Source organism: Danio rerio, chromosome 19 (assembly GCF_052040795.2).
Source record: "Danio rerio strain M-AB ecotype USA chromosome 19, GRCz13ab, whole genome shotgun sequence".
Classification (NCBI taxonomy): domain Eukaryota; kingdom Metazoa; phylum Chordata; class Actinopteri; order Cypriniformes; family Danionidae; genus Danio; species Danio rerio.
The window spans coordinates 39883197-39908376 of NC_141039.2; the positions used below are offsets into that span (position 1 = coordinate 39883197).

The 25180-nt window shown below is 38.9% G+C and overlaps 1 protein-coding gene across 1 annotated transcript in view; it reads left to right on the forward strand.

The window, feature by feature from the left end:
* Positions 1-17361: 17361 nt before the first annotated feature.
* Positions 17362-25180, forward strand: part of thsd7aa (thrombospondin, type I, domain containing 7Aa) — a 215681-nt gene continuing 207862 nt past the window's right edge. Inside the window, 1 exon segment of the mRNA NM_001122760.1 lies at positions 17362-17881. Coding sequence (NP_001116232.1) covers positions 17731-17881 — 151 coding nt within the window. The 5' untranslated portion in view covers positions 17362-17730.

Here is a 25180-nt window from a genome sequence, read left to right on the forward strand (position 1 = left end):
TGGTGTCAAGTCACCCTCCTTTAACAGTCACCTTCATATGGGATTTTCAGTGGTACACTGACAGAAAGCCACACCAGATGTTTCATCTCTTCGTCTCCTGTGACGTGCAGCACGCTTGTCCCATCCTGACAGTCCAGACCCTTTACCTCCACCATGGGGACAGTACCTGTGACCCTCCCCCTCCATTTGTGGAGCCCCTCAATCCCAGCCAGCGGTCCAGACACCTGTCCCCCCTCCAGTGGATCCAGACAGATAGTCACTCTACTGCACTACATCATGTAGACAAGGTCATTAAAGAACAAATCAATTGAACACACACACACACACACACACACACATACACACACATAGATGAGAGTTTTGGTCTGGAATTTTAAAAGAACAAAGAAAACATCAGAAGTCACATTCTCTTGTGTCCAAGGTTGGTCAATATCTGACCTTTGTAATTTACATATCTATCTAATTTGAGCTAAAAACTAGTTTGAAATGAACCTGGCACGTGGCTGATTAATCATTTCAGCGTCTGATGATTTTTCCAAAAGAAAATGAATCTCCATGGAGATTGCATTGTGTGTCGGTGGGCAGAAAATATTTGATTAGGTGTGTGAGCTGCCGCTGATTGTGCAAAATGTACAACGGTGCTTTCAGGGGTGATCAGCTTAAAGCAGTCAGTCACCCCCTTATTTGTTTAGCTTTGCCTCCCTGAGGACCAGCCTTATGCTCTCGAAAGATGAACGCCTGGAAAACCCGTTTGATGGCTATGCCCCATCTCCCCCCGCTCTCACCATTTCTATTCTGAGCAAAGTGGGGTTTTGGGGGTCTTCCCCCTGACGCCTTTGTTCCCAGCCTGGTTATATGCTTTGACTCAGTGAGGCGGAAGACAATGGGTGTGTGGAGGGCTCAACTCATCTCTGGTTCTGAGGTAACCAGGGGTGCGCCTGACTGAACTCATTTCAAGCTTGATTTGCCCTGACAGATATGAGCTGCTTGAATTAGCATTTATGGGAGATTTTAGGTCTATTATCAACGTAGTGCTCAGGAACAATCTGTTTAAAGCTTATGGATTGGGATGCGTCACTTGCGAGCTGGGAGGTTGTGGTGTGAAAAATGGTTGCTGTGCGTTTGCATTGGATTTCTGGTTCGTTAGAGTAGCTCTGTTTAAATGTCTAAGAGTGTATTCACACTTGGAAGGTTTGGTTTGAATAAAACAAAGTCTGGTTTGATTGCTCTTTTGCTGCTTTTAATTTAAATAAGTGAACCTACTGAACCTTTGCACACACCAAACAAGCAGGCCAAGGCTACTGAAATGGTGGATCTCTGTCTTGACTCAAACACTCTGGTTCAGCTGAAATATGCAGTGATATAGTTCACATTTCTGATCCATATCCAGCAGGTTCTACTGTTAAAATTGTGTTGAATTACAAAAACTCACATTTCAGGGACTCTCTATCAATCTGGGCCCACCTCACTATTTAACTATTGGCACCTCAAAACCTATGCCCTTTTTATTCTGTCTCTTTGGCAACATGGACCAAAGACCTCAGATGTTCAAAGTTGTTTCTGGGTAGTTTAATTCCAATCATAATTAAACAAACATTTGATTTAGATTGACTAGAAACGTAAGACAGTTGCCTTCTGGAAGCAGGGTTGTACAGCCCTATAGATAGAAAATTACAAGGTTATTTAAATATACTGTAGACATCATTGAATATGTACAACCCTATAGAACAGAATGTAATGTCACAAGATGCAAACATAAAAGTGACATAATATGCCCATTGTCAGGGTCTTTATTTTAGGGTCTTAATGAAAAGTCTATAATTTCTTAGACTATAACATTTATCAGTAGTAGTGTAAATAAACACCCTGTTATGTGATGGGATGCTGACAACTGAGGTTTGGATCCAAATGCAGGTTTATTACACAGAGATGGTCAGGCAAGCAAAGGTCAACACAGGGGCAAATAGATGTATACAGGGAATCCAGAGTCATGGTCAAATAACAGGCGAATAGTCAGTACAGGCAGGCAAGCAAACAAGACGAGGGTTAAAACATGGCAAAGCAAGGCAAGAGACACATCGTAATGTTTACATTAACAGATAAGCAAGATGTGTTGATAAGCAAGACATCAGCCCTGATGTGTGTGTGTGTGTGTGCACTGTATAAATAGTCCATGTAATCAGTTCATGAGTGGCTTCCAGCTGTGAGTGTGTTCTACCGAATGAGGAACAGGTGCGTGTAAGCAGTGCATGGCTGGTTATGTGGTTCATGTAGTTCATGTTAGCAATCTGCAGCTGCTAGATCTCTGATAATCATATCACACCCTTTGAACCCTGTCAAAGACACCTCAGTCCACAGTGAGTTGTTTCGGTTAATATCTCTTTAAATGCTAATAAGCTGCTGGCATTTCAGAGGCTGCAGGGTCACATCTGTGTTTACAAATACTGATTGAGGAGCTAAAACAGTGCAGCACATTCAGCGCTCAACCAAACCTTGAACTTCTACTGAATTTTGTCTGTATGACTGATATTTAGGAGTATTTGAAGATGTGGGATGGCACTGGATCATGTCCCGAATGTAAAAATCACTGCATATATTTTATTATTGCTTGACATTGCAACCTACCGTTATCAATGCAAAATGTATTCAAACAAACATCTATACATAGAGTCCATATTTTGCCTGGATGTGGGCACATCTGAAGAATTTTAAGAGTTCACACTAAGCTGAAGATTGATAACAAGGTGTGTTTGGCATGCTGTCCCGGGAGAGAGCCCTGAGCTCAGAAGATCCTCGAGCCCAGGGCTCTCTTCCTGTTTCGTAGGGCGAGAGGGGAGTCTAAGCTCAGGTAAGTCTCAAGTGCTCCCCTGAGTTAGTTCTTTAGGCCTATTATTGATTATTGAAAGTTGCCATGGTGTGATAGACCGCTTACTGAACGGCATGTGTTTGAGCATTGGAGACCTAGAACTAAATGCTCATATACTGTGCCAATTTGGTTTAATTATTTCACTTATTCATGTCTTTGGACTGGGAGGAAACCGGGGAACCTGGGGAAAACCCACACAAGCTCAGGGAGAACATGTAAACTCCGCACAGAAACAGCAGCTGGCCCGTCCGGGACTCAAACCAGTGACCTTTCCTTTGTGAGGCAACAATGCTAACCAGTAGAACTGCCGTGCTGCCCATATCTAGGAAAGAGGAGGAGAAGTAGGGGTGGATGAGAGGATTCTTCAAGACAAGGATAACTTAGATAAGAAATCTGGTTATTTATAGAGTGTTTGGATTCATCTGGTTGGTAAATCATGCGTTAGCTAATGCGGGACCAGCCGTGGTCAATCATAAGCATGTGATCCTCTCGAATTTAGTTTATAAAGAAACTTCACTTGCTGGTTATGTTAAAAAAAGCATGACCTTCAACGTGTGTATATATATATATATATATATATATATATATATATATATATATATATATATATATATATATATATATATATATATATAAAACAAGCTTCACGTTTTATTTTAAACTTGTCCAAAAGGGCAGACACAGCATAAAAAGTAAACACATACAAACAAAAATCTACATAAATGAAAAGTTATTTTTGATGTTACCTAAAAAGAATGTAATGATCAAGCATGCATGTTATTTTTTCTGCATTCACATTTGAATGATGTGAGTGTGAGTAAGCATGGACCCAGTTTTCCATTTTTAACTATGCTTTACTTTATTTGCGGACTACCGCTGTGATGCACAAATTATTTTGTTGGCGCAAATCCCCTCAGGTGCCTTTTAAATGGAGATGGATGATTTGAACTGAAGTGGAATCAGCAGACTTCTCTTTTGTGTTTTGTAGCTTGGCCAAAGAGTAAAATGGTGTAATTATCTCCTTAATTGAAGGCTAAACAATGCTAAACGTTTAATTGTATTAGATATTGTTCATGTTGTTTTGGCTTTTGTGTTCTCCATTTGTCTTATCATTTCCTCTTCCAACTACGATAACATTTGCATATTTAAATTGGATTAGCTTGGCTAGGCGTGCCCCTCCCACTTCACTAGGTTGGTCCCCCACCCTTCTGCCCCCTCCAGCTGTTCTGGAAGGTTTGAAAAATGAGTCAGACATTGAGCTCTTTCTCCAAAACAAAAACACTGGATAGGGTCTGTGGTGTATTGTGCCAAACCTGTCCGCTTCACTTAGATTTGGATTAGGCAGACTTCAAGCCAAATTACTTCACATGTACAGGCACAGATTTGTGCTCTTCTGCTAGGGTGGAAATTTGAGGTGTGCAATCATTTTTAAATTCTAGCCAATACAATAAACTCAATTTAATTGAATGCAATTGTCAATAAACAATAATTGGTTTCATTAAAATTCTATATTCATTCATTCATTCATTCATTCATTTATTCATTCTTTCATTCATTCATTCTTTCATTCGTTCATTCATTTTCCTTTGGCTTAGTCTATTATTTATGTACTATAAATAATGTCAGTGAATAAATAATAAATGATTAAATGAATTATTCTCTTTACCTTACGTTTACTCTTTGCTCCTTTACTTTTGTGGATATGGAAACTGTGTTGTACGCACTCCAATGAAGACATCCATTAGCCTACATATTTAATTTAATTTGTTAAGTGCAAAGATTTGTTTCAAAACTATTTCTAAATTCAGATCTCATTTCCAGCAAACAAATTAATGAACAATAACAATGAACTGTGGTCAAAAAACAACACTAATATCCAAACACACATCCTTGCACCATATGGCGATTCATACATCCCCAAAACCTGACAGCTGGGCAAATCTAAACTTGTGTTTATTAATACAAATATAAGTATGCATATAATAAATGATACTGGCAATAATAATAATAACATTAAACAAATGTAAATTTTCATGAATAAGCTGAAAAAGCCCCCCCCCACCCCCCCAATCCTTTGATTTGTTTTATATGTTAAATATCACATGCTATTTAAACAAAGTGGTGCAAAATGTGAAAATTAGTTGTGTTGGTCTGAAAATAGCAATAAATCATGCCATACATGTCTTGCGCCTTATTGCACTGGGTGTATGAAAGGGCCCATAATTTCCATCATCTTAGTATGTCTCCTTTAAAATGTCTCTTTAGATAATGAGTCAAATGACATTCTACATCAGCCTAATATTATATTTCTTATTGCCTTGCTGCTAACCTATACAAAGCCTAGCTTTTACATTGAAGTCATTGAAACAACCGTATTAACCATCAGCAGCAAAATTGTCCATTAGGAATGTGCAAACCAAAGACAAATCATCCAAACACTGGTGTTTATTGCAGCAACTCATTTCTACACTGCATTTCTCCTGTATTGAAGAATATTGGTTTTGTCAGGCCTATTTACTGGTATAGCTTTTTTTATATTACTCAATAGTGCGGCCTTGTTACACCATCTTGAGTGGTCATACGTTTTGAGCTTGGTGGTCAAAGAATGGAGATGAAATGACCAAAGAAGAGCATTTATGGTGTGCATTAGATGGAGCTGTGGAGGTTGGCTGGTAATGTGCTCATCAAATGCAGGTGTTTGGCTTCGCTGCCGATACTGTGTGTGGAGAAGCTGCAGTCACAGAGCGTCTGTCTGTTCACTTCTTCAAGAAAAGACACGGCTATTAAAGTCCTGTGGGAGACACTTCACACCTGACTAGTGCGTCGTCACTTCTTTTGTCCTTTCTCTTAATGAGGCTTCACCGCAGACTAGTGTTGTCGATTATTCTGCTCGCTCATCCACGTGACTGCGCTCTGACTGCTGCCCAGGGCATTGCTGGCAGGTGCACAGAGAGCGATCGCTCCATTACTCCACTGCTTCAGGGAACTTACTAACTCTAAATTGCGGTGTATTTAACAATTTGAGTAGATTTTCAACTAAGTTGTGTACACTCATATGCTCCGAGCTATGATCTGTTTACACAGAACTATTTGTTTAGTTCCTACGATTACTACATGAAGTTGTAATGTTAACAGCAATATGATAAGTTAGATTAATGCTAATTGGAAACAACAATCCTTAGAATGGTTCATAGGCATGAAGGGTTAGTTCACCCAAAAAGTGAAAATTATGGTATTAATTACTTACCCTTATTTCATTCCAAACCCCTGAGACCTTTGTTTTCAGTATAAAAATAAAGATATTTTAGGTGAAATCTGAGAGCTCCCTTTTTCTCCAAAAACAGCAAGGTTTTCATCTTGTTCCAAGTCCAGGAAGGTACTAATAACATTCTCAAAACAGACTAATATACCTTCAGTGGTTTAATCGAAATAGTACACAACTACAAGAATCATTTCATGCACACAAACAAACAAACAACTACTTTTTAACAGGGTTTTCTCCATGGTCTCAGTATAGGGTGCATGTTTATGGGCACTTCATTTTCTCTCATATGGGTGTTTTAGAATTTCTTTTAATGTGTAATTATAAAAATGAAAAAATCTCTAAATTTTATCAACAAGTGCTTACAACATGGAGGCTTATTTATAAAGATAAACAACTTTTCCCCACATACTTTTCTTATTTGGAATAATGTCAATATCTAGTATAGAAATAAGTCACTATTCTTTAGCAATTAGTTTAACAATGGACTATTATTAATTGATCAATTATTTGATAATGCTGGAACATTATTTACATTTACAGAATGTATCGCAAGATACAAAATTCCTATTACATTACAGGAATTTACGATACTAACGGGGGCAATACCTGCTGGCATACATATGCTGTACAAAGCAGTGTATGTACATCAGCGTCCTCCTAAACCTGAACAGAGTTGGTTTTATCTGTGTCTCTGGACTTAAGCCTAATAATCACAAAATTAGTTCTTTAACAGGGCTCGAAATTAACCTTTTTGCTTGGTAGCACCGGTGCTCCTAACTTAAAAAATGTAGGCGCATCAGCCAAAATTTAGTCGCACCCACCAATTATGAGCACCGTTACTACAAGTTGTATACAAACAGATTTATTGTATTTGAAATCAACACTAATCAAACTAACAAGAAAAAAAAAATAATATATATATATATGTAAGCGTGAGGAAAATATGTCTCAACGAAATCCCGTTATCACAAGAAAATAGATTTTTATAACAGAACTGAGTGAGCAAAGCATACACGGAGCGCTCACCGGCCCTGCACACACTGCTTGACATGAATCTGTTAACGGTATAACTGTGCTGTTCTCACTAGTGCTGTATGATATTGCACTGATGCTTTTGACATATACTGTACCTTATTATATGCATACGTCATGTTAATAGCAATACCGGTCTTTTCATAAGTAGCCATAATAGTTTACTCAGTGCAAGCCCGTATGCGATGGTGTACGTGGTGTTCAATTTGACATATAGCTGCCCCTTGCACGGCGGACAGCATCTGGTGATTATATGAAGGATTAAACAGAAGCTCTCATGCTAGATGTGGCAAACAGTTACCTGAAAACTCCATCCCACAGACTTTTTATAGCGGACTTGAAGCATGAAAGTCTTCTACTCTTGGAAAAGTGTAGATGGTGGATTAACATTCAGCACATGATCACTAGTAAGATGTGTCATTATTTACAACTTTGGATGCCATGGTTTCTAAAACTAAATCTGTCCGCGTTATCTTCATTCTCATCTTCAGTGCTTTAGTTTTCCGCGGTAGTAGCTCTCCCTGTCATCCGATGCCAGAAGGCGCTGACTGAGTGATTGACAGCTGATATTAACCAATCATTCGCGTTCAGTGCTAGAGCAGTGGTGGGCCAATAAGAAGAGCGTGAAGGCAGGGCAAGCATTACGGACTTGGATTTGTTTACTGCAGCAAGATGACATGACAACTGTTTTAAACCATTCCTGACCGCTGCGTTTCGCGTTCCAAGTGCAATTAAAAGAGCTTAGAGATGCATTCTGCGTGAATATCTCCCGAATCCGCGCATGTGGTGAACATTTTGCAGTAAAAACTGGTCGCACACAACAATTTTAAGCACTCGCAGAAATGCTCCCAAATATATTTTAAGGTCGCATAGATTAAATTTCGGGCGCATATGCGACCAAAATGGTCGCAATTTCGAGCCCTGTTTAATCTTAAAAGAAAATTTGTCTATACGACATGTTGTTTTTTACTGGAACAATATCTTTAATAACATAAACTGGACTCCAGTATGGTCATTACCTCAAATTTTTTTATTACAAATAAGGCTAAAGAAATATCAATTAAATTACGTCATAGAGTTTATCCTACAAAACTACAAACAAAAATTTGAAAATGATATTGAGTTAGAATGCTGTTTTTGTGAAAGCTTTAATGAAACTATTTCACGTTTATTTTGGTCTTGCCAATATACTCGACTTTTTTGGATTAATGTTGAAGCTTTTATTGCTTATAATATTTTAAAATCATTTTCCTTGTCTTAATAACATGTGATTTTGGGTTATGTTAAAGATCGCTTTATAAAGATAAATAATAATAAAACTTTATTTTATTATTATGTCAATTTCACATACATAAATGCAAGTTTTGTTTTATGTGTGCACATTGGCATTCTTGCACCTTGATAATATTCTGATTGAACCATTGAAGGCATTTGAAGTGTTTTGATGGTGTTTTTAGTACCTTCATGGACTGAGTCAGAAACTTTGCTGTCTCTGGAGGATGATTGAGCTCTTAAAATGTACCTAAAATATCTTAATTTGTATTCCGAAGGCGAAGGTCTCAAAGATTTGGAATGACATGAGAGTGCGTAAATAATAACATAATTTTCATTTCTGGGTGAACTCACACTTCAACTATAGTAACTGATTAATATTAATATAGCACATTAAAATAAATGTTGGTGTACAGGACACCCCACAACTCCCATAAAGCTAAAAAAGCCCCTGACCCAATTTTAGTTTGATCCAGTTATGCTGTTAGGAGTTGACTTTTAAGTACTTTAAACCTTGATTTTCTTTGAATCCATAGCATAATTATTTATTATATTCCATATTGATTTGTCAATTTATTGGATATTGATTAGACTTGAATAGTTATTGGTTTTAACCCGCTAAAATCTCCATATTAGCACCTTAAAAGTCTCTCTTAATCATTCCATTCTCGTAGTTTCCACGTGGAATGTAATTGTGCTGAGCTTGGCTAATTGTACGGTGCAGTCCTCACAAATCGTTCACGCCGTAAGCATGTTCTGCACAAGCACCTGTTTTATGAAAACGTGTTTTGCTTTTGTTTGCTTAATTGTGCAGGCCTGCCAGCGTTGAATTATCTTCAGCAAGACACACACACATACATGTTCGTACACACACACAATAATCAGGTGCGATCAGAGGGAAGTGCTGTGGCAGACCAAACGCCTGTACTGCCATTCATCACACGCTGCACACATCGCTCCTCATTATAAAGCTCCATCTCTACAAAAGCAAAGACAAACACCGCCTCTCCTACACACTTTTCATTCCCAATTTCCCTCTGTTTTTTTTTTCTGCCCATCTGTCTCATTCCATAGTCGGTTTCCCCTCTTTCCCTGTTTCTGCTACACTCTTTTGCCCTCAAATGCTTTGCTTTGTTCCTCTCAATCTGTTCGTCCCCACCCCCGTTTACCCCCCTCCTCCTCTCTTTAGCTGAGCTCTAGTATTAAGGTACATCAGCGGTGGATATCGGTGTCTCCCATGCTGTGTCTTAGATGTGTGTGTGGCAATATGTATGCTCATGGTTGAGACAGCATGACTTTATCTCACTGAGTTAAGCACTGCTTGGTCTCTGTAAGGAGGCCAGATGAATCCGTAATCCCACCCGGCTGATTGTCACTAATCAGACTTGTCTTTCTCCCTCAGACATAAATGTGAGAAGGGATGAGATGATTACTTTAAGATAGTGATACTAATGTGACCTGCAACACTAGTCCTATTGCTAGTCACCTTTGCTGATCTGATCACAAGTGGTCAGTGCTAAAAGGGATAGTTCACCCAAAAATAAACATTTTTAGGATTTTTTTCTTCTTCTGGTAAACATGTTGAAAATGAGCAGCCATTGGCATTCATAGAAGCAACAACAACACAAATATTTCTTTTCAACATTTTTCATTAGATTTTATTTTGTGTTTAACAGAAGAAAAATACTCAAACATGTTTTAAACCAGTAGAGGGTGTTAATAATTACATAGTTTATTTTTTTGTGTCAACTATTGCTTTAATATTGAAGTAAACAGGGTGAGTTGGACTCCGACAGGGCTCCTCACCAATTCTGATGGAATTTCAAAGCGCAGCCTTGTGCTGGAGGTGGTCCGGATTGGGGGCCACAGGATCTCATGTCTGTTATTTGATGTTGGCTTCATCAAACATGGACCTTCAGCACCTCCAAGTCCGAGGCCATGGTGCTTCATTGGAAAAAGATGGTTTGTCATCTTCAGGTTGGAGGAAAGTCCTTACCCCAGGTGGAGGAGTTCAAGTATCTTGGGGTTTTGTTAACAAGTGAGGGAAGGATGGAACGTGAGTGTAACAAAGGTTCTTTGTGTGGGAAGAAGAAGACAGGGTCGGCGTTGAGGAAAGTAACAGATTTTTATTTTCTTATTAACTGCAAAGGACAGCTCCCACTGTGTGGTTGTCGCTTAGCTCTCTCTCCCGACTGTTCCTCCCGTTCTCCTTAAGACGGGTATCTCTCCGGCCCAATCACTAGAATAAACAGGTGTTGCTTATTATTTCGGATTGGCCTGCTGATTAGCCGCCGGGCTCTGAGCATGCTCTCCCCCTTTATTGGGAATTCGATCATGCTTACCTCTCCACAGTTAGATTGACAGCCGGATTGGTTCAGCGGTAGCAGTAATGTAGTCGATGTTCCAGTCCGTTGTCCGAAAGGCAAAGCTCTCGATTTACCGGTCAATCTACGTTTCTACTCTCACCTATGGTCATGAGTTTTGGGTCATGACTGAAAGGACAAGATCTCGGATACAAGCGGCTGAAATGAGTTGAGCCGCTGCTCCTCCACATAGAGAGAAGTCAGCTAAGGTGGCTCGGGCATCTGTTTCCAATGCCTCCTAGATGCCTACCTAGGGAGGTGTTCCAGGCATGTCCCACCAGGATAAGACCTCGGAGGCGACCCAAGAAATGCTGGAGGGACTATGTCTCTCAGCTGGCCTGGGAACGTCTCGGGACCCCCCGGAGGAGCTGGAGGAATTGTCTGGGGAGTGTGAAGTCTGGGGTTCTCTGCTAAGACTGCTGCGCCTACGACCCGGCCCTGAAAAGCGGTTGAAAATGAATGAATGACAGGGTAAGTTTTGAGCTTGTTCACTTTGGACTACTTCCAGGAGTTGTCAGAAATGGTTTTGACTGGATTTCATTCAAAGTATAGACACTCATGTAGTTGAATGCATGCAAGTAGCCATAAAAGATAGCCTACTTCTTCCATACAAAGAGGGGCTCCAGTTAGGGCAAAAGGTTGTCCTGGAAGTAACTATTATCCCACCCTCTAAAATGCAGTGGAAATGCAAACCAAGCCAAGCAAAGCCAATCTGAAGCTATGTTATAAAAAGGGCCATATTTAAATAAATGTGACATAACTTAGCTTGATTTGTATGCTGAATTGCAGATATTATATTTACATATTTACATATTAGGTGTCACGTTGGTGCAGTGGGTAGCAAGATCGCCTCAAAGCAAGAACGTTGCTGGTTCGAGCCCCTGGGTCAGTTGACAGTTCTGGGTGGAGTTTGCATGTTCTCCCCTGTGTTCACAAGGGTTTCCTCCGAATGCTACAGTGTTCCCCACTGGGCTGCGGCTGGAAGGGCATCCGCCACGTAAAACCATCCGCTGTGGTGACCCCTGATTAATAAAAGGACTAAGCCAAAAAGAAAATGAATTAATTAATTTACATATTAATCTGCATGTTACTTTTAGCATTGAGGAATTGTTGGAATGTTGTCTACAAATATATTCTGTAGCTCCTTAGGCTTTTAAAACTAAAGTTTAATCCTAAATATAAAATGCTAAACAACCACACACAGTTCATATTTTAGGGTCTTTCATGTTGCTGGGTTAATAATTAATAATAATTTTAGCCAAACTTATTCACTATTAGTAGGGTCACCACAGGCACAGTATTATTATGTACCACCATTGTGCATTTAAACATGCTATTCATTCCAGTTCAATGCTTGCAATAAAATGTGCCTGCTAACTGACAAATCCACCAACAGTTGTGTCATGTTGTCCCTACAAATTAACTGAGCATTTACAGTATCTGGAACAGGTCCAGGTACATCAGCCCTGGCTTCTGGCCATCTTCAGCTTAGCCACTAACCCCTACAGCCCACTTGACCATCACAACTTGCTTTGTCATATTCCCGAAATTTATAGGTTGATTAGTAGTTTTTATTCACTTTTTCATATATATATATATATATATATATATATATATATATATATATATATATATATATATATATATATATATATATATATATATATATATATATATATATATATATATGCACTTAAATATTTACTCCTTAGTGACCTAAAGTGATGTTTTAAATTAAGGCGCATCTAAAATAATAATTTCATCTAATCAGAAATGAGGTCTAAAAGACTTCAAATTAAGATATGGTACCATAAATTTACATTTTTTAAATGATTTTTCTTACTGTTAAATAATTTGTTTACTTGTAATACTTTTAATATTGATTATGGTGGCTTGAGAAAGCCTACCTGTTATACTGCATAAACATATTCTTCTTGTTCTGTTTTCTTCTGAAACTAATTTCTATATGCATCTCCTCCTAAACCTTTCAAGCTACAAAAACCTAACTAACTTCAAAGTTCTGAACTGCTCTGACTCGGGTTGCTATATCTTTTCCAATTGATCCCACTTCAGTTTTCTGAAAACTGACCTGCAAATTTTGAAAAAGTCCTATTGACTTTACATTGGACCATAACTTTGCGCCAGACTTAAGCCATACAGACTTATCGTGGGCTCATTAAACTCAGAATATCAATGTACCAATTACCGATTAACTTTCAACTTAATAGCCACACCCTAGCAACTAGCAACTTTTAGCAACTACAAACTTTACTTTTCTAGTTATTGTTATTATTATTATTATTATTATTATTATTGTTGTTGTTGTTGTTGTTGTTGTTAAGAATAATAAAGAATAAGAATTTAGGATAATCAGTGTAATCAGACAAAACCCGGTAGAGTAAATATCTAAATTAATTATAGGAAAATTATTTTAGTAATTGTATCCTTACCAGAGTGTATTTTATCTGATTTAAAACAAGCTCATATGCAATAGTTCTTTTAATGGCCAGGTATTCAGCACAGACATGCCCTCACGTCACTTGTGATATATTGTGATTTTAGATGATATTGACATATGTTTCCATTTTGGCCACATGCCAAGGTATATGAATGCAAGCACGCGTGGGTGTGTGTGTGTGTGTGTGTGTTGGACAGGAGCCGGTCAGAGTGCTTGTGGTCTGTTAATGTTACAGCTTGGCTAATTTGTTCCGTGGTTTGCTCTCTGTGTTGGTGGTTAGCAGGGGGTGAGCATTGTCCTTCATTACCCTAATCACTGTGAAATGACTCCAACGGACATTATCCAGGCCTGAATATAAAGAGGGTGTACATATCGCTCATCACATTAGGAATTATTACTGAGAAAGAAATGATTGGCTATTTTTTTCCCGTTGCATTTTTAATGATAATTAAAAGGTTAATATGTTTTAGTGTATTTGCTCAGTTTAACAAATATTTTAAAATGTGTAAACTAGTGTATGGTATTAATTTGTATCATTAGCATTTAGTAAACATTTTATTCAGAGCTGTGTTATGCAGTCATGCTGCTTTGTTTTGTCAAAGTTTTGGAAATGTTTGACGTGTATGTAGGTTTTTTTATATTTTATTTTGTTATTTACGTACAGTATGTTCAGTTAAATATTATTTATCCATAGTTTAGTTACAGTTCTGAAAAGCTTAAAGAGCCCCTATTACTGGTTTTTAAAAATGACCTTCCATGCAGTGTATAACACAGCACTAAGTGAAAGAAAACATACAGTCGAGGTTTAAATCTGAAAATGCACCATGTTTAAAACTATTGAGTTTTTAATGAGACTCAGAGTCGAATAAAAGAATAGTGTTGAGTTTGGATCTTTTGCCTAAATGCATCAATGTCGATATGGTACACCACAGTATGTCACCACAGTATAGCCCAACCTAGTATTGTGTTTGTTCCTGTAATTTTTCAGATTTTTGATACAATAACCTATGCAACATGGGATTCGATGGCTGATTGCTATTAAAGGAAGGAGCAGCACTGTTATGAATGGTATATTGTCAGACTTTGACAGGAACTTTGCCAGTTCATATGGACCAGTTTCTTCATAACATGTAAGTGTAAATAAAATTGTTGCCTTGTTTTGTGTAGTTTACAAATTATGTATTTAATGTGTGTGCTGTAACTTGTAATCGCTCCATATGGCTTGTAGTCACTTATCTATTATAGATTAGTGCTTGTATTGTATCTCTCAGGTTAAAGTTGTATCGGCTATTCACATATTGCGTCCAAAACCACATTGAAGACGCTATGCGTGGTTCTTCCTTTTGCGATAAATTAGTTTCTGAATCGTGATCCTCTGCTGTTTGTCTTTGCTATGTCCACTATCAGCTGTTCCTACACGTGCTGCGTGGTCAAATTTTTAAAATGTTAAACTTTTGAAAGCTGTGTGGATTAATGCTGAATGTGTGTCGTTGTTTTTAATTGGGGTTAGGTTTAAAAGTAGAGTAATATTCTGGTGTTTAACTGCATTGCTTTATTGCATTACTGCATTGGGCTCTCAAATACTCTGCTACTCTATAGCCATGTTGGGTGTTTCTTCTGTCCTGCACTGAACCCAGTCAACCAATCACAACAGACTGGGTCATCATTGGACCAATTAGTGCAGATTAGCCTCACGCAAAGAAGGGGTGTGAGAACAAATGAATCACTGAACAAATAATATGGGAGTCTTTGCAAGGCTTGAAATTGCGACCATTTTGGTCGCATATGCGCCCGAAAATTAATCTATGCGACCTCATAATAAATTTGGGCGCATTAGTGCGACTGCAGATACTAGTTGTAGTGCGACCTGTTTTGATTTTTTGTAAAAACGTGCTGAATCGCTCTTCCCTGCCGCTATATTGGTTCATATTAGCTGTCATTCCAACAAGGTATTCCGCTGTCAGATGACAGGGAAGGAGCTTTTATGACCACGGGAAATACAAACGGCTGAAGAGTAAAAACTTAAAGCACACAGGTTTGCAAACCCCACCTAAAGTTGAGGTGCAGATGAAAGCGATCATGACACGTCACGTGGTGAATAATGATCCACCAGCTGAGATCAATCGAGTACGCGCTTCTTGGAGAAGGTGCCCGAATCTCCATGCGTTGCATTCACTGCGTGTTCAGCGCAAATGTCCGCTAAAAGTCAAATCTAATATTGTACATATCATCGCCAAAGAAGCTCGCCTTTACTAAGTTTACACTAAAACTGCGGCTCATAACAAAGACCGGTATTGCGCCGATGGTTAGCGCAAGAATCCTGCTCTGCCTGCACATAAATTGGGTCGGCTGACTCGCCAGCTTTTCCACTAACACAGAAAAATGAAGATCATCTCAGACTGAACCTTTAAATTGACACAAACTGAAACCAAATCTTTTAAAGAGTGATAGAAGTGGGACTTTACTTACTTTCTTTTGTCTATTCTTTTTTGAGGTGTTTATTATTTTTATATTTATTTACTGATGACTGCTTTGCAGCTTTCATCATTGAATTGAATGATTTATTATAATCTTTTGTTTGTTTTGTAGCAGAAATATTATTATTTAAATTGACATGCATATAAAAACAGCAGTACAAAAAAAAATATTTCTTACTGCAATGCTTCATTTTTGTTTGATGCAAACTATACAATTATTTTTCATGAAGTAACAGACTTTTTATAGCAGATAACCTACATTCATGCACATTCAAGGCAGTATCATAATGAGAAATGGAATTCATTGTTACTGTTATTGTCATTTTTTATCATCATTAATATTCTATGGCCTAATTATTAGACATTCGTTTTGGAATTATTGCACACAAATATCAATGTCTTCGCAGCATTAGTTAGATAGTAGTTTCTGGTTTTTGTCAGTCCTATTAATGTTGTTTTAAAATACAATAAATCCCTTAAAAACAATTTGCAGCTGTGCTCATTCATTTTTGGTGGGTGCTCCTAAATTTTTTCTGGTGCTCCTAAAAATTTTTTGGTGCTCCTAAATATTTGAAGTTGGGAGCACCGGTGCTACCAAGTAAAAAAGTTAATTTCGAGCCCTGCTTTGGGATAAATATGAGTAATATAAGACAATAAACGTGTTTTTTGACCTTGCATGCATATCAGCCTGTTGTTGGAGACCACCAAAACCCAAAATATGACCTTTTATAGTGCAAAATAGGGGCTCTTTAAGCTATCATAGAATAATATTATTATTACTATGGCTTAAGATACATATACATTTCGAAGACGTGCATTGAATGCACACATTTTATCAGTCCATGCTTTCCATTGGAACCGGACCCTCAACCTTGGCGTTACTATTCAATACTATTTGAGCTACATGAAGTCTCAAGGACATGCTGATTTGACATACTACTGTTCACATAATACGAAAGTAGGTAAATGTAGATGCAGGGTTCATCTTTTTAAATCCCTCTGTAATTCTGTCACAGTATCTTGAGTTTGGTTGCTATAGATTGACGGGCCCCTGATGTTTATGGAAAGTTGCGATTTCCCCAGTCTGTTTCTGTAATGACTGTTGAGACAGCATCTCATAGCACTCATAACACAGCACCCCTTCTATGGTATGAATATCATCAAGGTCAGAGAGAGCTCACATTAATTATTCATGAGGGGTTTTACTTCTCTCATTTGGTTGTTTTTTTGCCACACTCTCTCTTGCTGTCCCTCCAATCAGATTTAGGCTTCACATGTTCCCTTTCTCCTGCTTTTCTTTCACACTCACAGCGATATCTTTCCTTTGCATCTCTTTATACCTTTTGGTCACAGCTGGTGAAAGTAACTGTGGTGTCCGTGCATCCAGCAACCAATCCCAAATCAACAACACACACACACACACTCACCACAATGATGCACACACTTCTTCACTCAGCCCCCGGCACCTACCCCAGTTCCCTATTGTGTGAAGAATAGTGCAACCCTTGATAGCAGGGCAAAGTGATAACAGAGAGTGATTGCAGGTGGATGCTGGATTAGTAAAGGAGAGTGAGGCTGAATGAGCGAGCGAGGGAGAGAAAGAGAAAGGAGGGGGGAATGGGAGGTGCTGTATCAGCCAGGCTGAGCCAGGACGCAGTAGCCGCACAAGCAGCGCGCTGAGCTGAGGGATCTATTGTTCCTCTGGCTTTTTTATTTTTTCTCCTCCACTCAGACCTCATTCTTCTCCACTGACCCAGAGAACACAGTGAAGAAGGAAGAAAAGGAGGGGAAATAGAGGAGTTAGGAGAGAAAGAGAGAGACAAGTGGATTACCTTTCCTGGAGGAACCGCGTGCAGAAGAGTGAGAGGGACAATAGCAGGCACACTTTCCCCTGTGCCGCATCTTCTCGTGCGTACATCTCCTGCTGAGTGTGTGTATCGTGCAGGTCTGTTTGGCTAGACTTGAGCTGTGTGGATCTATCTGGCCGGGCTGAAGCCATGGGGCTGGCCAGCAGGGCGCCAGGCAAAGGGGGCACTTCAGCAGGGGCTCTTGCTTCCCTCTTCAGAGTAGCTCTGCTCTTTTTTGGGCTTTGGGATGTCCAGACACAAACAGTCGCTAACACAAGACCCACCTACATCTGGCAAACAGGTACTGCTGTTTTATCTAAACACAAGAAAATCTTAAGTGTTGTTTGGTGTTTGAAGTGTTTTGTTGAGACAGGGTTAAGAATAGATGCTGATGCCAGAGTCTTAGATTGTTCAAGTGAAAGTGCGTTCAATGCAGGCTACTTTTAAAAGACTGTGGTATTTTAGGCATGGATTTAGATTAAAGACACCTTGACACTATTCAGTGATATTTTCATAATGTATGCTATGGTTTTTGATTTACCGGTAAATCTCTATGATACTTTCAATTAGAGTCCATTCTATGAAAGGCATAGTTGATTACCAAAAGGAAGCAAGAACTTGGTTAGTGCAATAATTAAGCACATTAGTATACCTAAAGTAATGGTAGTAAATATGTAGCTTTCCATTTCACAAAAAAGACTACTATGATACCCCAAACATCTTATACAAGCTAGGATGGTATGTAAATATTAGAGATGTTTGAAGTAGCTGCATAGTCATGCTGGGGATTGGAAATGTGCATAGTGGAATGTAAAGAAGTAGGTAATGTGGAGGTTGTCCTGTTTGGGGGTGGTGTCTGTACACCTATAAGAGGTGTAGATTATCCATGCATGGGACATCGCCAGCATTGGAGGTTGGGGGATGGAAAAGCCTCAGGAGTCTGTTTCGGGTGCATGCTGGGATGAGGAGGGGTTGAACTAACTGGGAGGCTGAAATGGTTCTTCTGGACTGGACGCAGATCAATGGGTCATTTGACCAGGGTCTCAGGCGGGAATGAATGGAGAAGCTCTGGATCAATGAAGAGGGTGCAGTGGGGCCACTGGTGTCCTGCTGAAGTTGATCAATGCACAGCTTCATGGCTGGACAGGATTGAAATCCTGCAGGATCAATGGAACATTCAGCATTCTCTGGGTGAAACTTAGAAGGAGCCCAATCAATGCATGGAGTGCAAATCTTGAGAATTAGGTGTTCAATGGATCCATAGACCTCAGAAATGGGTGTAGCTCTACTTACCATTTATTTGACAACTCACATGATGTGAGGGTTCTAGGGGGGTACATACTAGTTTAAGAGCATTTAATGTGATTTAGTACCTGTCATTTTCTTTATAGTGTGTCTACATTAGACATGTTGTGTTTTGTATCATGGCTGTAGTGGTCCTGGGAATATCACTGTAGCGTGGTGCAATATCATGCCCCCATTAATGTCACTGAGTGCAAGAGATTAAACATGGGGTGAGGGAGGACAAGCAGATTGGCTGAAGCAAGTTAACCTACATAGAGCACAGCCCTTAAATAAACCCAAAGTCCTGAAATTAAACCCAAGTATTTGGTAAACACTTGACCTCAGAATCTCAAACAAGGGCAGTTAAGCCAACTCTAGGTTTTTGTGGACAGAAGCAAATTCATCTGTGTTGTCTTTTTTCCCTTTTGCCTCCAGAGTTTTCCCAATAATGCAGTGAGTATTTTTATGTTTTGATATGGAGCAAAGCAACAATAGACTATTGCAAGTGTTGGCCAACAGTATATGCAGGGCTTATATGGGACTACAACCTCTTTTTTTGACAAGTGTGCTATAAATTTTGTGACTATGACAAATGGTCCTGGTATTGTGCATCAGTAGATAGGCTGATGTTTACCAGTTAGAATGTTTCCTTTAGCTGCCTATTGATAATGGTAGGATATGTCTGTTTAATTGAAAGACCCTAATAGTTGGTGTAAACCTGCAAGCTGTCAATCATCTATAATTGATGACCATCCTGTAGGATTTGACATTGCAGTTTGTTTTTATATGTGTCTGTTTTCAGTAGTGTGAGAATGTATTTAAAGACTCTAGGGAAGTGTCTGGCCCAGTTTATTGCCTTGCATCTTCAAACCTTCAACTGTAAACAGTACCTCTTTTAACACCATTGTATCTGTGGAGGGCATATTGGGATCATGACTTCATTTTGTAGAGTTTATTGCAAGTTTCATTGCTGTTCAATGCTCAGTGTGTCATTTCATTTAACTGTATTGTTTTCTTTTCCTGGGGTTTACCTCTGTGTGGCTGTCCTTCTTCAGGGCCTCTATGTGGGCCATTCCCTGCCCTACAGCTGCCTGGAACAACACATACACACTGATCTTAATCGACAGGGTTGAACTCTCCCTGGCCAGCATTGTGCCTAGTGGTTGTGTACATGTGGGAAGAAGCTATTGAGTGTGGCAGGACCCTTCCCCCATTCCCCCCACCCATCCAGTCCACCAGATGAGACATCTTTTATTCCCTCGGAAAGTGTGAATCTGCCTTTACTGCCCAATTCACTAATATCCACCCTTATGTTTCCTTTTTTTCACCACCTTTCACCTTCTCTTAAAGGATTCTTTTCTTTAGATTGACCTTTGACCCTGTGGTCAAAAGCGTCTTGGAAGGGCATGTCAGTGCAGGAGAACGTAGGGGATGTATCAGTGGCAGAAGGCCAAGTGTCAAGCAGTTAATTCAAACATTTTTCACTCAGTCAGACTTTTATACTTAAGATAGCACCTTAGGACTGCACAGCAAGACTCTTTTTAGATCCTTGAATCGCTGGGAAAAGACATTCATGAGCAACTTAGCTTCTGAATGTGTTAAGATATGGTTAATCATGGAGAAAAAATTGAGGAGCAAAGCATATGGAAGTGTACAAACATTCCCTAGGCGATCAAGCTGTAATTATGCCCAGCTATCAGCCGGAATTGTGCTGTGGAGCCAGAGTTAGACATAACCATTATGAGGAAGGATGAAATGGAGTTCTCTTTCGGATTCATCAAGGGACAAATTGCAGCTGCTTGTCTGAGTACTTTACTTGTGTATGGTCCAGCTGCTCATAACAACCTGCCTGACAATTTACACCCACACCGAGCGCTCCGCCTCATTGAAAAGCCTTGTCGCACGACTTTTTTAGTTGTCTTTTCGTTTTCATTTTCAATGCCTTTCTTTAATTGCACGTGTCAGTGTTCTCAGCCCTACCGGTTTGCACTAGGTCAACTCGTCCTGCTGCCGTTTGTTGGTCTTAGGTTAGCATCTGTGTGCTCCCTCACTCTTTTCTTCTTCTTTCGTTTTGGAGAGCGAGGGGAGAATCCTGATGAGTGCTCACCAAAAGATGACAAAAGACAGACTGACAGCATGATTTGTTCCACTTGCCCCCTTCTATCTTTTCTTTTTCTTCTGCTAAGACATGCACGCTTGCTCTCGCGCACCTCATTAGTTTGCTAAGAATGGATTGCAGCCTGCCTGTGTGTGGGGGAGTAGTTGTAATTACCTGGGTGTGTAGTGCAAACCTTTTTTTCACATCTACAGGCAACTTTCTGACAGAAGATGCTGAGAAGGCAGCTTTTTTTTCATGTATAAAATTGTTTTCCTCAGACATTGGGCCTTATCATACAACCGGCGCAATAAGGCGCAAGACTTGTATGGTTCTCTTTGTTGCTATTTTCAGACCAGCACAACCCTCATATTCACATTTTGCGCCACATTGTGGACTCATGGGGGGACTTTTTTTTTCAGTGTTTTCATGACCATTTGAAAAATAGAAAGAAATATTATAAAAACAGATGAAAACAGAGTAGAGACAGTTTTTTCATATTCCAAAAACACTGGTGTATCATATTTTCTCATTTTACTCTGGGACTTCCCCTCTTTAGTAATCACCCCATACCCCAACCCCATTGTGCATTTTTGGGACCTAATAATCTTTTGGACATCTCCAACAGAATCGATTTTTCACCTAAAATCGGAAAGTTAAGCTTTACAGCTCTAATTATGTGCCTCCAATTTCAACTTTCTTCTGAAAGTAAACCGCACTGCCCCTGATTTCTACCCCCTCCCGGAAGTAGATCGCTTTAGCTAGTGAAACGTAATAAAAGGTCTTGATCTCAGCCAGACGCCAGGGGCTTTTACCCCTCCCTACAACAATTACCTGTGGTGAGTTACGTCACTAATTGTAATTACGCTGCTATGTAGGCTAATGGATGTCTTCAGTGGAGTGAGTACAACACCATTTCCTTACTCGAAAGAAAAGGAGTAAAGAGAAAGTAAAGAGGTCAAATGGAGGAGGCTTACACCCGATTCACACGGTGCTACAATGTTAACCGAGGGCGTGTCTGAAGTTGGGGCTGATGCGATCATCATAGCAGTTTCAGCCAATGAAATAAGTCTACAATCGGCTACTATTTGAGCTGGGGTATTTGCATAAAGCAAACTGATTGGCTGAAGCTATCGTTAACGCTTAAAGTTGAGAAATTCCCAACATCTGCAGTGAGCAACACTGCTAAAGCAGTGCCAACGTACCTACAATTCAGTTCGGCAACGCTTGACGTCGCCCATTCGAAGTGAATGCGAACTGTTGACGCTTACGGTCCGTGTGAATGAGGCGCCATTTTTTTGTCCTCGCACAGATGGTCTGTTTAACTGTTTTCTTGCTAGTGAAACGTTCAGTTTTTCCACTTACAAAGTCCGCCATGTAAATAGCAAATGCGCCATGGCTTGATATATTTTTTCGTCCTTAAAATAGCAAAAGTGGATTTGGACTCATCCCTAATGCTTTTCCGCCTTGCTCTTTAAACTTTGCACCTAGACCATTAAAATAGAGCACATTGTTTTAATTTAGTTTGTAACATCTAAGAAACTGATGGTGAACTTAAGAGCTGCCCTTTGATTTCAGGCCCTAGTCAGATAAGCTTGTAACTGATGACAATACTAAACACATAAGCTGAATAGCTCCGTGTGTTCCTGATGCTTTTTTCTCTCACTCACTACAGCTCACGTTCCTGCTGTAGGCTGCTTAGCTTTCCTGAAACGTGCAAACGTGGAATGGGATTGCACTCATTACACTAAACCGCTTTAAATCAACACCTGAGTCACACACTTCCTGTCCAGTTCTACATCCTAGAAGGCTCTTATACATATAATTCTACAAACAGAGATACTTATCTTTTTTTTTTCTATTGTGTTATATAATTGTGTTTGAGATTGTGGAAGCTGTAGTGTTTGTCACTTGCTCACTTTTCCGTCCTTTACTTTTTCTCTCTTTGTCTCTCTGTTATGTCTTAGACACACACTTGAGTGCCAAGCTCGTCTCAGAGGAGCTGATCGAAATAGTGCCATACTTTATCGCATAGCAACTTTTCAGATGGAGATATAAATAGCAGACAGGTTGAGCCATGCAGCAGCTGAGCTCCGACTGTAGATCCATGCTACAGACACTAATGGGAAGGAACCTGGTGGAGGCGGGAGTGAAAGATGGAGAATAAACAAGAACAAAAAGCCGTTTGTCATTTTAGTTGATTCTTTGGTGCTGCTCAAATTTTCACAGCGTGCTAGGATAAACGCATTTGCACTGCTGATTGCTGTCTCGAAAACAATGAAACACCTGCAGCTTTTGGCATGGGCAGCACAAGTTGGCACTGTAGCAGAAGCTAAATAATACCTCTCTCATAGGTAACCTCAAGGTTTAGTCTGGTTTTAATTATAGCGGCAGACAAACAAACACCAAAATAATGTCTTCTCTATCGATACTCACCTATTTATGATGAAATTGTATTCTCAAATGTATTATATTATTTTGCCCTCTGGTGTTCTCTCCATATTTGTGATGAGAAGTAGATTTCCGCCAGGTTCACTGTTGTAAAAGCTAGCATAATAAAGTCAGTTTTTGGGCATCAGTGTGGATTTTGTGTCTGTCTAATCAGCTAACCGTAATCTGACTTAATCTTTCTGAATCCAAGAAGCATTGAAATCGAATACCAAGTTGAAGTAAGTTCAGGACCTGTACAAGCTAGCTATAAGGAATCTTTGAGTGTTGCAGAGCCATATACATCTCAAAATATCTGCTTTCTTTCTGTAAATCTCAATGTGAACTTGACAAATTAATTCCTAAATTCAAACATCTTGAAACTTTGAAAAGTTACAGTATGAAATTTGTCAAAAACAATTCAACCAATTTTATTTCAGCTTCAATAAAGTTATAAGCATTTAGGGAGTGTTTACAACACATAACTTTATGCATTTTGGCAATGTCTCAACACTAATATTTGACAATGTTTCAAAGTTTTTGAAAAAACATACAATTTTTTATCTCTGTGCAATCATATTTGTGAAAATGGTGAAATTAGGGCTGGGTGATAAAATCTGTATCGGTATTTGTTGACCAAACACCATTGTCAATAACGATAAAAAAACTAACCATTTGAATAATGATGGTCGGTTCCTTTACATCAAAACTCAGATTTGATTATCATAATTTATTTTGTTTACAGAGTTTGAGGTTTACTGTATCCACACCTTACAGATGTTGATCTACCTTTATCATTGCACACAATTTGTAACATTTTATTTATCAAGTTTAGAAATCCCATTAACACTAAATGTTTATTTTATTATAAGACATCAGATATTTTGTTTAAATATTTTAGTTTTTGACAATATAAACTATTTGCCTTAGTAATGTTGGTAAATTAAAATAAAGTGGTTTAATAAATAAAATATTAATATTATTATGTATTGTCAAAAATCTTCAATAATTATAGATACCAAATTATACTGTATTAACATGATATCCTGTTTTTTTGTTTGTTTGTTTTTTTTTACAAAATATCGCCCAGCCCTAGGAGAAATCATGTCCAGTACATTGACAAAACCTGAGTGCTTGATAACCAAAGCAACAGTGGCAGGCTGTATTTATACAGTCACATTGTTGTTTTTCCTTACAATATTTTTTTGAATCTTCATCAATGAGGATCATCAATGAGGATCAATGGTGTCATCTATATGTGAAAAATATTCTCAATTTTTAGTGCATCATTACTCCACCTGTAAAAAAAATGTAAGGGGAAAATGCAAATGCAAGATAGCCTACATTGGCAGAAGTTGCAGTTTGCTGATGTGGAAAGGGTAGCACCAAATGGCATCTTATCAGATATCCACTTAATCTGCCACCCACTCAACACGTTCTATTTTTGTATCCACACTTCCATTCTCATTTACACATCTTTTATGCTCAACATGCACAGTTTTTATGATAATTTATTATGGAATTTAATGGAACATGTCTCGATCTCATGTCTTGATTTCACTCTTTTTTTTAGTCACACCGTACATTACTTTCTGGGAAGGGTTTAGTGTAACACATGAGTACAATTAAATTAATAACACTCTTGTTATGTGGCTTAAAAGTGATAAAGGATGCGCATGGTATTTATGACTTGGTATTCTGCATGTTTTGTTTAAATGGTGAAATGTGAACCTTGTTTTGGTGCACTTCCTCACAGCTCTTCCCCTAATCTTAGCATGTTCGGTGAGTAGATGG